The sequence below is a fragment of the Cebus imitator genome, unplaced genomic scaffold (genome assembly GCF_001604975.1).
Source record: "Cebus imitator isolate Cc_AM_T3 unplaced genomic scaffold, Cebus_imitator-1.0 Scaffold431, whole genome shotgun sequence".
In the NCBI taxonomy this organism is placed as follows: domain Eukaryota; kingdom Metazoa; phylum Chordata; class Mammalia; order Primates; family Cebidae; genus Cebus; species Cebus imitator.
This window is the reverse complement of record NW_016107746.1, coordinates 959,347-976,021: the sequence shown is the minus strand read 5'-3', so window position 1 is coordinate 976,021 and position 16,675 is coordinate 959,347. Positions and strand designations below refer to the sequence as shown.

General features: G+C 40.7%; 1 protein-coding gene and 1 pseudogene across 3 annotated transcripts; one reads left to right on the top strand and one right to left on the bottom strand.

The window, feature by feature from the left end:
* Window positions 1-874: 874 nt before the first annotated feature.
* Window positions 875-11,796, bottom strand: IFIT3 (interferon induced protein with tetratricopeptide repeats 3). Of its 2 annotated transcripts, XM_037731917.1 has the most exons (3): window positions 11,542-11,713; window positions 7,490-7,605; window positions 875-2,865 (listed from the first exon to the last, which is right to left on the bottom strand). In XM_037731917.1, the coding sequence occupies exons 2-3, from the start codon at window positions 7,492-7,494 to the stop codon at window positions 1,335-1,337; spliced, it is 1,536 nt and encodes a 511-aa protein (XP_037587845.1). In that variant the 5' UTR covers window positions 7,495-7,605; window positions 11,542-11,713; the 3' UTR covers window positions 875-1,334. The 2 variants fall into 2 exon arrangements, with proteins under 2 accessions (XP_037587845.1, XP_017365615.1); XM_017510126.1 differs by lacking the exon at window positions 7,490-7,605 and having other exon boundaries at window positions 11,542-11,796.
* Window positions 11,797-12,897: 1,101 nt separating this feature from the next.
* On the top strand, window positions 12,898-13,455 carry LOC108290342 (annotated as a pseudogene). Its single transcript, XR_001819534.2, has one exon. The product of XR_001819534.2 is annotated as a programmed cell death protein 5-like (transcript).
* The last annotated feature ends 3,220 nt before the right edge of the window (window positions 13,456-16,675 follow it).

Here is a 16,675-nt window from a genome sequence, read left to right as displayed (position 1 = left end):
TCCCTAGCAGGTTTAGATTTTTGAGTTTGGAAGTAGTCCAAGGTGCATATACTATGTCTGTGAATACCAGAGAGCAAATGTTTGTGGGTTCCTGGTATAGGGTCTAAATTCTAAATTCAAAGAGATGAGCTCCTTTAGGGTCACAGTCTTTCTGCCACTTATCAACCTACAAGCAAGTTTCCAGATGTTAAATCAGCTAGGAAATCATTTCAGAATTTATTTCAAATATTACCTTAATTCCTAGGGGATAAGGAATGTAAAAAGAAAGTGTTCAAATGATCATCCTATACATTTATATATTTTTACTTTTCTGTTTACACCCTTGTGACTAGATATTATATTTATGAATGAATTAAAAATGAGCTGCAGGTGAAAATCTTAAAAGTCCAAGGAGACCATTCCCCATCCAGGTCTGACTTTTACCTGAACAAATGGAGCTCACTATGTCAGACACTGGCAGTTTGAAAGGGACTGCTGCAGACCTGGATGGATCTCTGCCCTTTTGGCCAGCCTCACACTGGTGTCCCTCATACTCTGTCAGGGAAGCATTTGCCCAGGTATTCCTGGGTTTACAGCAACCCTGTCAACTGGGCACTAACCTGGGCTCACAGCAACCCTGTCAACTGAGCTACTAACTGGGCACGGGGCTTAGCTAGGACACCTGAGCTGGAAAGACAGTCATAGTTCCTATAATGTAAGGATAGGCTGGCTACGGTGGGAGGGTGTTCATTCTGAGGAAGGAATTCAAATGGACATGCCGAGAATAGCATGGTACGGCTTAGCAATTACTCACTGTCCCTAGTAGGAGACACTTTGGGAGTTAATATTACTGTCATAGTCCCACACACAAACCACACAATTACCTCTATTCTGATAGAGTTGAAATGGTTTAGATTTATTGTAGCATTACTATCAATACATATTGATTGCAGTATTGCTATCAAGAATACACATAAATACACTGCTGAAGCCATAAGTGAGGCAAGGGATATTTCAGGGTTAGTCAAAAGTTAATCTTCAAGGTCCGGAAGGCTGGATGAAAATGAGATGAGACTATGAATTTTGTTGCTAGGTGGTCACCACTTATGACCCTTGGCAGGAAGGGCAGGAATGAGGGTTATATAGTGAACTGAATGAGAACTGAGAACTAAGCATCACGTAGGCCTGAAGCATTTATTGCTACTAGTGACCAGCTGCAAGCCCTTCTGACTATGTAACTCTAATGAACTATAACAAACACGAGAAAACAACTCTTTAAAAATGTACCTTCAAGCAACGTGCATAACTTCCCTGCTCAGCAACCCCAGGTTGGGGCCTCCTGTCTTCCTATCCTCTTACCCCTCACAACCACCATTGCAGGCTTCTGAAGCTCTGTTTTTCTCCTCTCTCCTTTCTCCTCTGTTAAGGAGCTCTGAGTTAGAGATGAGCTCTCTGGGATTGGAGTTGCCTGCACCCTGGCCCATTTCCTCACTGCCATCTTCAAGCTCAGATGCTGACAGGAACAAACTGCCTATGCCTGAAGGGGCATTCCTTAGCAGGCGGCCCAGTTCCTTCTCATAACATTTGGCTGCTTGCAGCAGATCTCCATTCTGCTTATGAATTAATCCTTGAAGATACCAATAATTCGGTGCGTTTTGTGGAAGCAAATTTTCAGATACATTCTGTGGTTGGTCTTTGATCTCTTCCTTCTCAGTTGATTTTTTGCTTATGGACAAATTCTCTAAACCATGTTGGACAGCAGTGTCTTCAGACTTCCCGTTATATTTCTGAAGTTTGTAATAGTGCTGATGGGATTGCTGCTTCTCAGCATCAGGAACTTCCTTATTGAATGGTGTCTGGTAACATTCTGCTTCCAGGAACTCAGGAAGATCGGAGTATGCAATCAGAGGATTCACTCCCTTCTCAAGAGCTTTATTCAAATAGTCCATAGCATATTGCTTTAGTGCTTCAATCTTCTCTTTATTTCCACTAGCTTCAGATTCTCCTGTGTTCTGCATTTGTCTCACTTTAGCCTTGTAGCAGCACCCAATCTGGTGATAGAGGTAGCCATTGTTTGGTGTGGATTCCAGTGCCTGTTGAAACAGTTCAATAGCTTTGTCCAGGTCACCTTTTTTTCTGTAAAATTTGGCTGCACTGCGGAAGATATCTGTTTGGCTAGGAGCCTTCTCTAGAGCTTCTTCAACCAACTGCTCTCCTTCAGCTTCTTTATTCATCTTCTGCAGTTTGAGGGCCAAGAGAACTTTGATATATTGGTTATCAGGACTCAGCTCTATGGCCTCCTTCAAAACATTGTCACAGACCTGTTTCTCTGGGTTATTATCCAGATGGTACATCGCAATTGCCAGTCCAGAGGAGAATTCTGGGTTGTCGGGTTTTTCTTCCAGAGCCTTCTCAAAACACACCTTTGCCCTTTCATTTCTTCCACACTTCAGCTGTGTCCACCCTTCCTCACAGTCAAGCTCAGGATACTCAATGCTGTATGGATTTGAAAATTTCTTGCAGGTTTGTTTCACCTTGTCAACATAAATCTGAGCATCTGAGAGTCGGCCCATATGGTAGTAGACCCAGGCATAGTTTCCCCAAGTGACCAGACTTCTGATTTCTGCTTGGTCAGCATGCTCTTGCTGGATTAACTCTTCAGCTTGCCGTAAGCATTCCAGGGCTGCCTCGTTTTGACCAGCTAGGTGTTTTATGTAGGCCAAGAAATTATACATTGTAGCTTTGAACTTCGTGTTTAAAAATTCAATCTGGTTACATACTCTATCTTCTAGATCCCTTGTGACACTTTCTTCCTTGAATAACTTCCAGGTGAAATGGCATTTCAGCAGTGGAAGGATTTTCTCCAGGGAATTCTTGGTGACTTCACTGTGGAGAAAATAAACATGGTCACTGCGATGTATACTGCCAAGCATTGCATCCTGTGATCATTAATTGTATGTCAACTGAACAGGGCCACAGGATGCCCAGATATTTGATCCAACATTATTTCTAGGTGTGTATGTGAGGTTGTTTCTGGAAGACATGAACATGTGAATTGGTAGACTGAGTACAGCAGATTGCTCTCCTGAATGTGGATGGGCATTCATCCATTCCATTGAGGGCCTTAATAGAACAAAAAGGCAGAGGAAGTAAGAATTCTTCCTCTACCTGACTGCTTGAGCTAGGACATTGGTCTTTTTCTGCCCTTGGACTAGTCTTGGACTAGAACTTTCACCATTGGCTTGCCTAGTTCTCAGGCCTTTAGACTTGGACTGGGACTATACCATCAACTTTCTACTTTCCTTAGTCTCGAGCTTGCAGACAACATTATGGGACTTATCAGTCTCCATAATCACACGAGCCAATTCCACATAATNTAAATTCTCTTTGCCATTTTTCAATTATGCTATTTAGTCTTACTTTATTTTTAGATTTTCTCCAAAAAGTCTATGGACTAAGCTTGTGTCAATTACAGATGTTCCTTGACTTATGGATGGGGTTACATCCTGATAAACCCATCATAAATTGAAAATATTGCAAATCAAAAAATACATTTAATACATCTAACCTACCAAACACCATAGCTTATGCACTCAGAGCCCTTATAGTAGCCTATAGTTGGGCAAAGTCACCTAATACAAAGTTGATTTTATACTAAAGTGTTGAGTGTCTCATGTAACTTATGGAATACTGTATTGTAAGGGAAAAACAAGAATGAATGTATCATTTTTGTATCATCGCAAGGTTGAAAAAATTGTTAGTTGCTTCATACATTCACTTTTCTATAGCTATGCTCTGTGCAGACACCCACAAAACACATCTCTTATGTTGTATAAGCAAATATAGGTGAGGTAAGATGGATAAGAAGACAGCTTCAGTGACAGGAACTGAGATCTCTGAGAACTCTGCTCAATTACCAAGTCAGGCCAGGAGTGGTGACTCTCACCCCCGTAATCCTAGCACTTTGGGAGGCCAAGGTGGGCAGATCACTTGAGTCCAGGAATTCGAGACCAGCCTGGACAACATGGTGAAGGTCTGTCTCTACTAAAAATACAAAAATTAGTCAGGCATGGTAGTACATGCCTGTAGTGCCAGCTATTCAGGAGGCTGAGGCAGCAGGATCACTTGAGCCCAGCAGGTGGAAGTTGCAATAAGCTGACATCACAACATTGCACTCCAGCCAGGGTAATAGAGTAGGACCCTGTCTCAATAAATACATAAATACATACATACATACAAACCAAGCCAGTTCTAAGTCCTTGTACATTTTGGGTAAGGTTTGTTTAGCTATCCAATTGGGCTACCTCTTTTTGTCACTTTATTAGATGTTATGGATACTAAGAAAAATAGAGATTATCCCAACCTTCTCTGCCCCCCAGGTGCTTGAAGTTTTGTTAGGAGACACATAAAGAAATAAAAGCCCAGGTATGTCTGCCAACATGTTATGTGATTTAGGTATTTTTCCCTTCATCTTTTCCACCACTTGCAAACAGACCCCCTGGGGCTCAGCTTGAGTGTGATTGAAGTAGTCTCCCTACCACACAAGCCAGATTCCCAGAGAGAATGAATTTTTTTCAGCAAACAAAATGGACACATTTTTGTTTTATAGTTGGAAGACATAAAGGAGATCGCTTGCCTTATTTAGCTAGATACATTGCAAGAGTTCTCAAAGTGTGTTCCCATATCTACATTTGCCTGGGGCTTGGGCTTTATGTTCCAGACTCTGAGTTTGTGCTTCTTCCTTCTTACCAGTAGACTCACGGCACCATAAGATTGGAAAGAACCTCCAGAAATCATTAAACCAAATGTTGTCCTCATTTTTGGATTTCACAGACAAGTACAACTTCAGAGAAAAGTTATGAACCAAACAGGGCTGCTAAATGTATCCAAAAAGACATCAACCATCTATTTTGACCAATGTTTTATTTTAAAAGATATAAAAGAAAGAAAGAATTTTCATTGTCACTGAAAAAGTAATCTCAGAATAAACAAAGTTCTCTAAATTGAATGCATTTGATTATGTAAGGAGCCACTGACTTTATTTGCGATTTACCATGGACCAGCACTGGCCCCCACACTGCTACTGCAAGTGCACTGATCTATTATACTACATGTCTCTCTCTCTAGTAACGCTGATCTAAACCATTTCTGACCCAATATGATTGCACATGAAATGCTTTATAGTGAGAGATGCAGAATCAACTCAAGGCAGTGAGAGTGAGGAGGGAAGTTGCTATCTATATTCAGATAGCCTCTTTATGTGGGTGCCTCGATTTGGGGGCAGTTCCTTTCCTTTTCTTGGTCTCTGTCTACGGTTCCAGTGTCAGTATCTTCCCTATTGATTCTACCATTCTAGGGTCCTTCTCTCCCTCCTTCCTTCCTTCCTTCCTTCCTTCCTTCCTTCCTTCCTTCCTTCCTTCCTTCCTTCCCTCCTTCCTTCCTTCCTCCCTCCCTCCCTTCCTTCCTCCCTCCCTTCCCTCTATCCCTCCCTCTCTCCCCATTTTCCTTCTTTCCTCCCTTCCTTCCCTTTTTTCTGTAGACACAGGGTCTCACTATATTGCCCAGAGTGGCCTCAAACTCCTGGTTTCAAGCAATCCTTCTTCCCTAACATCCCAAATTGTTGGGATTACAGGTGTGACCCACCACACCTAGCACTAGGGGTTTTCAATTTGGCTTCGCCTGAGGGCTCTAACTACCCTGTATGAAGGACTATAAGTTGAGAGTCAAGTTAGCAATTATTAAAAAATGGATACTAAAAGTTATGACAATGATAATTGAACAACTGTGCTTATATCTGTTATGCCACTAAGTCATAATAAAGTCATGAAAACATGAGTTCATTTTGCCAATAGATGAATTAGGGAGACTAGAAGGAGAAAGGAGATAAATGGTGAGTTTCAGATGACTATAATGTTTCTGCAGATTTGTAGGTACATATAGGTGCTTGAAAATAACAGCTGAACACTCTAGTATTAATAGAGAGTATCCAGTGAACCTGCAGAATGATAGATGACGTTGGATGTGTTTGCCTCAGCAAAACCAGAAGTCACCTTGTATGTCTGATGACATTATCATTCTCTTTCTTTTTTTTTTTTTTTTGGGGCAAGAGGGCTTTGATGTATCAGTGTACCACGATCTTACCAAACTAAATTTTAAGGACTTAACAGCTCAAGATTCTCCCTCCAATATGAAACATATTTCTACCCTGTCATGTATCAGCTTCAGAAGATATAAATTGTTCAAGAAAGTGTTGGACAAGCACAAAAGCACACTGAACATTTCTGGACTTGTGGAAGATCTCTGAATATGGATTTCTCAGGGATATTCCATCCCCACCAACACTGTACCATGCCAGAGCTGGCCAGGTTGAGAATTTTAACAATAACATGGAGCAATTTATTGAAGATAGCCAACTATTCATGTGGCTTTATGATTATGAAAGCCATTGAAAATTGGAATTCAGGTCCCTTGATTCCCTTGATTTTTCTTAAGCCTTACTCCCTAAAGTCTCCAATTTGATGAAGTATTGGATACCTGATCTCTCCTTGAAGTAAAATTTGGAGCAAAATATATTGGACTGGGAGGTCTAAGATCTGGATAAGAAGAAACATGAGCCCCAGAGCCAGAGTTCAGGAGGTTTGCATTATGATACTATATCTTCTTAAAACAAATACTCCAATTGCCAAGGCTTCCTCAATAATTTACCTCAGATAAGTTTTTGAAAGTTACTCTAAATATTCCTTATACATATAAATAAGTTAGTTAACAGTAATCCACTCAGATATTTAAAGGAAATACAGGCAGGCAGGTGTAATGATGACTACAGTTATTTATATAGAATAGCTAGGTTCAGGTGAAATGTGGGGAGTAGAATGCCAGTCCTACCTGGGTGGTCTGCACCTAGTAGAATACCTTAGGGAGACAGGATTCCCTTGGGTCTTGAAAGAGATTGCTCATGGCCTCAGATTACAGACATGGAATTTCATGTACTAAAGCAGTTAAAGTTAGCACTGCTAGTCCTTAGGAATTCCCAGAATCAACCTAGGTACAGTCTCTCACTCAACCCAGATCATGACCATCTGTCTTGCCCACAGACTCCAGGGTAGATGCTGTATCTCCTTCCTAGTCAAAGCCATTAGAGTAGAATCTTGAAATTTTCAGCAAGTGGCCTTCTTAAAGTGATAACAGTGGGTATTTCCAGGGAAATCTCTGAGGCAGCTTGTCCTGCACATATGCTGGTTATGCTCCAACTGACTATGTCTTGGGGCTCTCTCAATATGCCTGGTCCCTTCCCAGCTCCCAGCTCCCATTTCCCTGTGTCCTTTGGCTGCCTGACTCTATACATCACAAAAAGCCACACAGAAATAAAAATGCACAAATTGGTAAGATAGGCTTATGCTTGAATTAGATAAATGCATATTTAATCTCTAAGCTAACACTGAAATAGCATAAGTCAGGAAATTGTACGTAAGAAATTCTGTTTCCTATCAGAAAAGCAGGAACTATTTACCTCATGATGGCTGTTTCTCTGCAGTTCTGAAAAGCTGGGGTCCCGGCTGCTTTTATTTTTAGCTTACTGGTTCCAAGCAAATGCTGAAGAGGTTTCTGCACAGGGTGCTGTTAGGTCTGTGCTTTTATGAAATGGAAAAGGAAAGTGAAACTGACGAAACCCTATGGAGATTCCTGTTGTGGGGAAACTGAAACTGAATCTGTGAGAACTGAGCTCACTCACACTGGGAATATGTTCCAGACAGATTCAGAAAACTGTGGTTTGAAAGTTGTAAAAAGGCACTGTAAAGAGAAAATAACCTTTTAGAACCTTCCAAATTTATTATGTCAAGAGGCAAAAAGTTAAGCCCTGAAAACTGACTCTCGTAACACAACCGTTTTTTATTCTCAGGTGCATGACTGCTGCTTTCTGACCTGTGTGGTGAGAGGTTACACGTTAACCAGACTCCCTATCTTTATTAAAACCTAGACCTCATGTTGTGGAAATAGACACCTTTTTTTTTTTTTTTTTTGAGACAGGATCTCACTCTGTCACCTGGGCTGGAGTGCAGAGGCACTATCTCAGCTTACTGCAACCTCTGCCTCCCAGGCTCAAGTGATCCTCCTACCTCATGCATATAAGGCTTCCTGCATTGTATGTCTGTAATGTGAAGGAAGAAATCCCTCCTTCACATTTCAGGGGTGGGAAGGATGTTAAAATAAAGCAAAGCTTGTGCCTGGGCACAGTGACTAAGCCTGTAATCCCAGCACTTTGGGAGGCTGAGGCAGGAGGATTGCTTGAGTCCAGGAGCTCAAGACCCATGTTGGCAACAAAGTGAGACCTAAAAAAAAAAACAAAAATAAAATAACCTCCAGTTAATGAGACTATAGACACATGCCACCACTTCTGGCTGATGTTTGTATTTTTCGTAGAGACAGGGTCTCACTATGTTGCCTAGGCTGGTCTCCAACTCTTGAGCTCAAGCATTTGCCTTCCTCAGCCTCCCAAAGCGTTGGGATTAGGGGCATAGCAACCGCCACCAACCATGTTAACCTTTTTACAAAAGAATATTAAGCGATTCCCTTGGACCGTAATCAATAGTAGCTAATCAAACTGTCTATCTATATGTTAGCCTCTGTAAGGAAAATGTTGGCCAGGCATGGTGGTTCATGCCTATAATACCAGCACTTTAGGAGGCCAAGGTGAGTGCATCACTTGAGGTCAGGAGTTCAAGACCAACCTGGCTAACATGGCAAAACCCCATCTCTACTAAAAATACAAAAAATTAACAAGGTGTGGTGGCATGCTCCTATAGTCCTAGCTACTTGGGAGGCTGGGGTAGGAGAATCCCTTGAGTCCAGAAGTCCAAGGCTGCAGTGAGTCATGATCAGGCCACTGCACTCTAGCCTGGGTGACAGAGTGAGACCCTGTCTCAAAAACAATAACAACAACAACAACAAAAGTTATAACTCTGTTCAACACCTCTGTCTTTGCCTATGTAAACAGTCCTCATTTTTCTCAACACTGGAAGTACTGTCCACCATTCTTGGGTGTAGCTCTACTCCTGGGACTGCTGCCCTCAACTTTTCACTTGAATACACTCTTTTAACTGGATCCTGAGCCTTCTGATTATTGTATGTTGACCGTACAGATTACAAGGTCCTACTCCCAGAGATTCTGGTGCAGTGAATCTGATGTGAGCTTAGAAACCTGAGTTTTCACAAGTACCTTGGAAATTCAGTGGCAGGAATTCCTGTATCACATTTTGAGAAGTGCTGTCATAGACGTATTTTAAAAAGCAGCTTTCCCCTTTATTTGTGGAGCTAATGTGGTGAATTAAACAGCGTTATCAGACAATCTTAAGTAAAGGGAAAAACCACAGGACACCTGGATTTCAGTGACCTCTTTGACTAGTTCTTGAGTCACATCACTGAGCCTCATTCCCATATCCTTAAAATGCCTTAGGATGAGTTTCCTTTTCCCCTCCATCCAAATAATAGAAAATTATACCCTGGGGAGATCCACTTACACCCTCCTCCAAGATCTGAGTTCAGCTCTGGCTTTGGCCACTCTAAGGGGTGGGTAACCATCGAAGGCCAGCCCTCACTCTCCAGATAGGAAGCCCGTCCCTGGCCCCCTCTTTAAAGTGAGCATAGTTGAAAGCATTAAGATCTTTTCACCTTTTGGCCTTTGGGCACAGAGATGATCAGCAATAGAGTTTGGTGCTTCCATTAATGACTCTGCTCTGACACCTGTTCCCTGTCTGATGTTTTGGGCAAGTAATTTGCTCTTCCAAGCCCCATTTGGCTCCTCTAGAAAATGAGACTAATAGTAGAAATAATAACTCTTACTTCCCAGGGCTGTTGGAAAGGTGATATGAGGTCACATGTAAAAAGCACTTAACACAGTGCCCACTAACTACAGATCACGAAGAAATGTTACCACCATGATTGTTGGTATTAATATATTTGTGTTATAATTTTAAGCGAATTTGTGAGTGTGTCAAGGGGGTAACAGTTCCTCAGTGGATGCGGCAGAGAAAGATGCCCATCAGCTGGCAGGTGCCAGGGAGTTCTCCAGGTGATTTTCTCATTTGGAAATTTTTAGCACTGCTGGGGAGGAGAAGCTCAGCTTTCTCCTGTTCCTACAGCCTCTGGAAATAGGAGCACCTTGATGTGAGCTTGAGTCCAGCATAGTTCAGAGACTGCTCCCCTGCCAGACCTCCTCAGGTCCCTGGCTGTAGACACACCTAAAGACAGGACACTGTAAAACCTCTCCTGCAAGCTGACTACTAAGATGCTGGGTAGTGCCTGGCTTTCTGGTCAACCCCACTCACACAGACACAATTTACATCACTCTTGACCAGAAACTTACTCTATATAAAAGGGGTAGCATGAGGTATTTGGCGGTGAATTCCTCTTTCCCATCCCATCCCCAAACATGACATTGCAGAGCAGTTTTAAGTCCTTGGGGCAGAAGGTAGGGAAACCAGTTTTCCTTTTCTCCACCCCTGAATGGTCCATGGGGTCTTCCCTCCGTGGCAATCTCACCTCCTCACTTCTTTCCCATTTATGCTTGGTGGGAAACACATCCTTTTCTCTTAGTTCTCCCTAAACTCCAGGAGGTCAATATTTATATTTAAAAATCAAGTTTACAGAGATTATACTTTACATACAACAAGATGCACCCATTTTCAGTGTATAGTCTGATAAGTTTTGATAAATGTTTATGCTTATGTAGCCACTGCCATTACCTCCCTATAGACTATTCCTATGATTCCAAAATATTCTTTAGGGAGCCTTCCTACTCAATCTTTACCACCTCCAGGCAACTACGGATCTGCTTTCCATCATTAGAGACTAGACCAGTATTAGATAAGAGATTAGGTCATTATGTTTTTAAGGAGAAATTATTTTCTGCTGCTGACCAGCTTCTACTATGTCAATAAAAACAAATGCCAAGCTTTGGATTTGTTTTTATATAAGAAATGACAAAAATGCGCATTTGTAAGAATTGTTTCTTCTACTTCCCACCTTAGTAATGCAACGTTTTAGGGCAAAATTGCCCTTTTCGTGACTGGGTTTGCAGTACTGATTTTATATTTCACAATATCTGTTGAAAATAAATGCCTCCTTTAAAATTACAATTTAAAAACCCATGACTTAGTCTTTTCAAACAAAATGACAATAACAGAAAAGCCCATAAAGAGTAATTCCCTTAGGTCTACCCTTGAATCAGCAAAGTTTGTGGCTGAATGAAACACACTGCTCCTGCCAATCCTTCCTCTCATCGCAGGAAATAGCTCTAGAAACATCTGCTGATGCATTCCCCACTCTGCCTCCCCCTTACATAGCTCCTTAGGGAACAGTTTCAGAAACTTAAGGAGCCTGTGTGTGCACCAGAAAAAGCCACAGGAAAAAAAGCCTCAAAGATCTTACAAATGCTCAAACTGTTAAAGACATATTGAATCTATAAACATTAGAACAATTCAGGAACTTGCCTGCACGGTAAAAAGCTCAGCTTACAATTTACATACAAAACCAAACATGACTGTGCATTCTTATTTCACTGACCTCATGACTGTCCTCTGCTTCTCTGTTGTTCCAAAACGCTGGTGACCAGGCTGATGTTCTTCAGAAGTCTTCCTGTCTGCCTCAAGTAAATACTGACGAAACTATAAAAAGGGGTGGGAGAATGGGGAATGCATCAGCTGATGTTTTCTCCCTGTTTCTGAGTAATTGCCTTTAGGGCAGGGAAGAGGAAACTGAAAAGTGAAACTGATTTAGAATCCTCAGGAGGAGAAAAATGAAACCTAACAGCTTGAGAACTGCAATGGCTTAGCCAGAGTACAGTGTTTAAAACCATGACAAAAATTTGTTTGAGAGAATGTGGAAGCATTCCTAATGTAAACCAAAAAAATTAAATTCTAAGGCCACCCTCACCAACCATGTGAATGGACCCCTGCTTTTGTCCAAGAAGATTCCAAAGTTAACCTGAAAACTGATAGGAAGGGGATGCTGGATATGCCTCATTACACCCTCTTTCCTTTTGAAATTACTGATAGAGCACCCTCTTTTTTTTTTTTTTTTTCTTGAGACAGAGTCTTACTCTGTCATCCAGGCTGGAGTGCAGTGGTGTGATCTTGACTCACTGCAACCTCTGCCTTCTGGATTCAAATGGTTCTCTTGCCTCAGCCTCTTCAGTAGCTGGGATTACAGGTACACAACACCATGCCTGGCTATTTTTGTGTTTTTAGTAGAGACGAGTTATCGCTATGTTGGTCAGGCTGGTCTTGAACTCCTGACCCCAGGTGATCCACCCACCTCGGCCTCCCAAAGTGCTGGGATTACAGGTGTGAGCCACCTTGCCCAGCCAGAATACACCATTTAAGTGTGATAAGAAACATTTACAACCTTCAGAGAAACATTTCTCTGAAGCCTGCTACCTGGAGGCTTCATCTGCATAATCTTGGTCTCCACAACACCTTATTGTAACCTAATCATTCCTTTCTATTGATAATAACTCTTTCAACTAATTGTCAATCAGAAAATCTTTGAATCTGCCTATGACTTGGAAGCTACCCCACTTCCGTTTTTCCAATTGTCCCATCTTTCTGGACCTAAACAATGTACACCTTACATGTATTGATTGATGCCTTATGTCTCCCTAAAATGTATAAAACCAAGTTGTGGCCTGGGTACCTTGGACACCTATTCTCAGGATCTCCTGAGGGCTGTGTCACAGGCCATAGGTCACTCATATTTGGCTTTAGAATAAATCTTTTCAAATATTTTATAGTTTGACTTTTTTCTTCAACATTAGGAATCTGACCATCAGTCTAGGGTGGGGCCCAGGAAACTGCATTTTTTAAGCCAATTCTTATTTTTAAAAATTTTTGTAGACATGTAGAAGGTATATGAGATATTTTGATATAAGCATACAATGCGGCTGAGTGACGGCGGCTGCTCCACTGCGGACGCCGCGCCATGGCGGAAGAGGAGCTGGAGGCGCTGAGGAGGCAGAGGCTGGCGGAGCTGCAGGCCAAGCACGGGGATCCTGGCGATGCGGCACAACAGGAAGCAAAGCACAGGGAAGCAGAAATGAGAAACTATCTTAGCCCAAGTGCTGGATCAGTCAGCCCCGGCCAGGTTAAGTAACTTGGCACTTGTAAAGCCTGAAAAAACTAAAGCAGTAGAGAATTACCTTATACAGATGGCAAGATATGGACAAATAAGTGAGAAGGTATCGGAACAAGGTTTAATAGAAATCCTTAAAAAAGTAAGCCAGCAAATAGAAAAGAGAACAACAGTGAAATTCAACAGAAGAAAGGTAATGGACTCTGATGAAGATGACGATTATTGAACTAAAAGTGCTTACAGACTAGAACTTAACAATTCTAGGACAGAAGTTAAGATCTGATTATTTACTTTGTTTATTGTCTATAGGCCTTTAAAAAAATAAACTTGTTATGCAAAATAAAAAAAAAAGCATACAATGCTTACTAGTCACATTAGAGTAAATCACCTCAAACATTTATTTATTCTTTGTGTTACAGACAATCCAATTATACTATTTTAGTTATTTTGAAATGTCCAATAAATTATTGTTGACTGTAGCCATCCTTTTGTTCTAAGAGACAATAGATCTTATTAATTTTATGTAAGTATTGCAGAATATTCAGGAGACTGGAGAAACCAATGGGTGAAACAGGAAGATTTTATTAATGTGGCCACCGGCTCAGTGGATTAGCATTCCAAGGCTGAGCAAAAGAGAAAGAAAATGGGGTACTTTTTATACATCCAGGATGATGTAGCAGCTAATAGGTTTACGGAAGCCAGAACAAAAAACAGTTAATTAATTTGTAATATGTCTTGTGATGTACGTTACATTTGAAAAACAGCATTTTGAGAAGCACGTTGTACATTCTTTAGGTGTTATCTCACTCTGTGACCTTGCAGCTGGGCAGCAAGAAGAGGAGTCTTGAGATGCCTGGGAACTTTGCCAAGAATGTGGGTAGAAGAGATAAAGTAGGTTTTACAGGGAGTTACTTAATTTTAAGCAGAGCTAAGGGTTAGGTTATTAAACATCACACACCACAGCAAAATTTACTTTATTATGTAGAAACTGCAAATTATAAGGTTTTATTTTACTATTATTGCTATTATTTGATTTCCTTCTTCATAAGTATATTTTTGTAACCAGTAGCAATCCCCGCTTCCCCCACTACTACTCTTCCCAGCCTCTAATCATCATTCTAATCTCTACCTCCTTGAGTTCAATTGTCTTAATATTTTTAGCTTCCACAAACAAGTGAGAATATGTAAAATTTGTCTTTCTGTACCTGGCTTAATTCACTTATAATGACCTCCAGTTCCATATATGTTGCTGCAAATGACAGGATCTCATTCTGTTTATGGCTGAATAGTACTCCATTGTGTAAATGTACCACATTTTCATTATCCATTCTTCTGCTGATGGACACTTAGGTAGCTTCCAAATCTTGGCTATTGTGAGTAGTGCTGCAGTAAACATGAACATGGGAGTGCAGGTGTCTCCTTGATGTACTGATTTCCTTTCTTTTTGATATATTCCTGGCAGTAGGATTAATGGATCATGTGGTAGTTCTATTTTTAGTTTTTTTGAGGAAGCTCCAAACTGTTATCCATAGTGGTTATAATAGTTTACATTCCCACCAAAAATGTACAAGGGTTCCCTTTTCTCCACATCCTTTCTAGCATTTGTTTTTGCTTGTCTTTTGGATAAAAGCAATTTTAACTAGAGTAAGATCATATCTCATTGTAGGGTTTTGGGGTTTTTTTTTAAACTTTTATTTTAGGTTTGGGGTACATATACAGGTTTGTTATTTAGGTAAATTGCATGTCATGAGGGTTTATTGTACATATTATTTAGTCACCCAGGTAATAAGCATAGTACATGATAGGTAGTTTTTCAATCCTCTCCCTTCTCCCACTCTTCACCCTCAAGTAGGCCCCAGTGTCTGTTCCCCTTTGTGTCCATAATGTTCAGTTTACACTTATAAGTGAGAACATGCAGTATTTGGTTTTCTCTTTTTGCATTAGTTAACTTAGGATAATGGCCTCCAGTTCCATTCCTGTTGCTGCCAAGGACATGATCTCATTCTTTTTTTTGTGACTGCATAATATTCCATGGTGTATATGTACCACATTTTCCTTATCCAGTCTTCTGTTGATGGGCATTTAGACTGAGTCCATGTCTTTGCTATTGTGAATAGTTCTGTGATGAACATATGTGTGCATGTGTCTTTATGGCACACTGATTTATATTCCTTTGGATATGTACCCAACAATGGGATTGCTGGGTTGAATGGTACTTCTGTTTTAAGTTCTTTGAGAAATTGCCACATTGCTTTCCATAATGACTGAACTAATTTACAGGCCCACCAGCAGTTTATAAATATTCCCTTTCCTCTGTAACTTCACCAGCATCTGTTATTATTATTATTTTTTTACTTTTTAATAGTAGTCATTCTGACTGGCATGACATGTTATCTCATTGAGGTTTTGATTTGCATTTTTCTAATGATTAGTGATATTGGGTATTTTTTTCATATTCTTGTTGGCCGCATGCATGTCTTCTTTTGAAAAGTGTCTGTTCATGTCCTTTGCCCACTATTTTTTATTTTTATTTTTATTTTTTTAATTGCATTTTAGGTTTTGGGACACATGTGAAGAACATGCAAGATTGTTGCATAGGTACACACGTGGCAGTGTGATTTGCTGCCTTCCTCCCCATCACCTATATCTGGCATTTCTCCCCATGCTATCTCTCCCCAACTCCCCACCCCTCGCTGTCCTTCCTCTATTTTCCCCGCAACAGACCCCAGTGTGTAGTGCTCCCCTCCCTGTGTCCATGTGTTCTCATTGTTCAATACCACCTATGAGTGAGAACATGCGATGTTTGATTTTCTGCTCTTGTGTCAGTTTGCTGAGAATGATGGTTTCCAGGTTCATCCATGTCCCTACAAAGGACATAAACTCATCGTTTTTGGTGGCTGCATAATATTCCACGGTATATATGTGCCACATTTTCCCTGTCCAGTCTATCATTGATGGGCATTTGGGTTGGTTCCAGGTCTTTGCTATTGTAAACAGTGCTGCAATGAACATACGTGTGCATGTGTCCTTATAGTAGAACAATTTGTAATCCTTTGGATATATACCCAGTAATGGGATTGCTGGGTCAAATGGAATGGTATTGTTTGCTTTTTGCTTTTTAATTTGCTTAAGTTCCTTATAGATTCTCAATATTAGACCTTCAGCAGATGCATAGTTTGCAGATATTTNGATTGTTTGTTTTTTGCTTGTTAATATAAGTTCCTTATGGAGTCTGGATATCAGACCTTTGTCAAATGCAGTTTGTGGATATTTTCTCCCATTCTGTCTGTTGCCTGTTTACTCTGTTGATAGTTTCTTTTGCTATGTAGTTCTTTAATTTAATTAGGTCCCATTTGTCAATTTTTGTTTTTGTTGCAATTGCTTTTGGTGTCTTCATCATGAAATCTTTGCTGGGTTCTCTATCAAGAATGGTATTTTTTAGGTTATCTTCCAGGGTTTTCGTAGTTTGAGGTTTTACAATTAATCCATCTTGAGTTGATTTCCATATATGATATAAGGAAGGGGTTCAAATTCAATCTTCTGCATATGGCTAGACAGTTATCCCAGCACC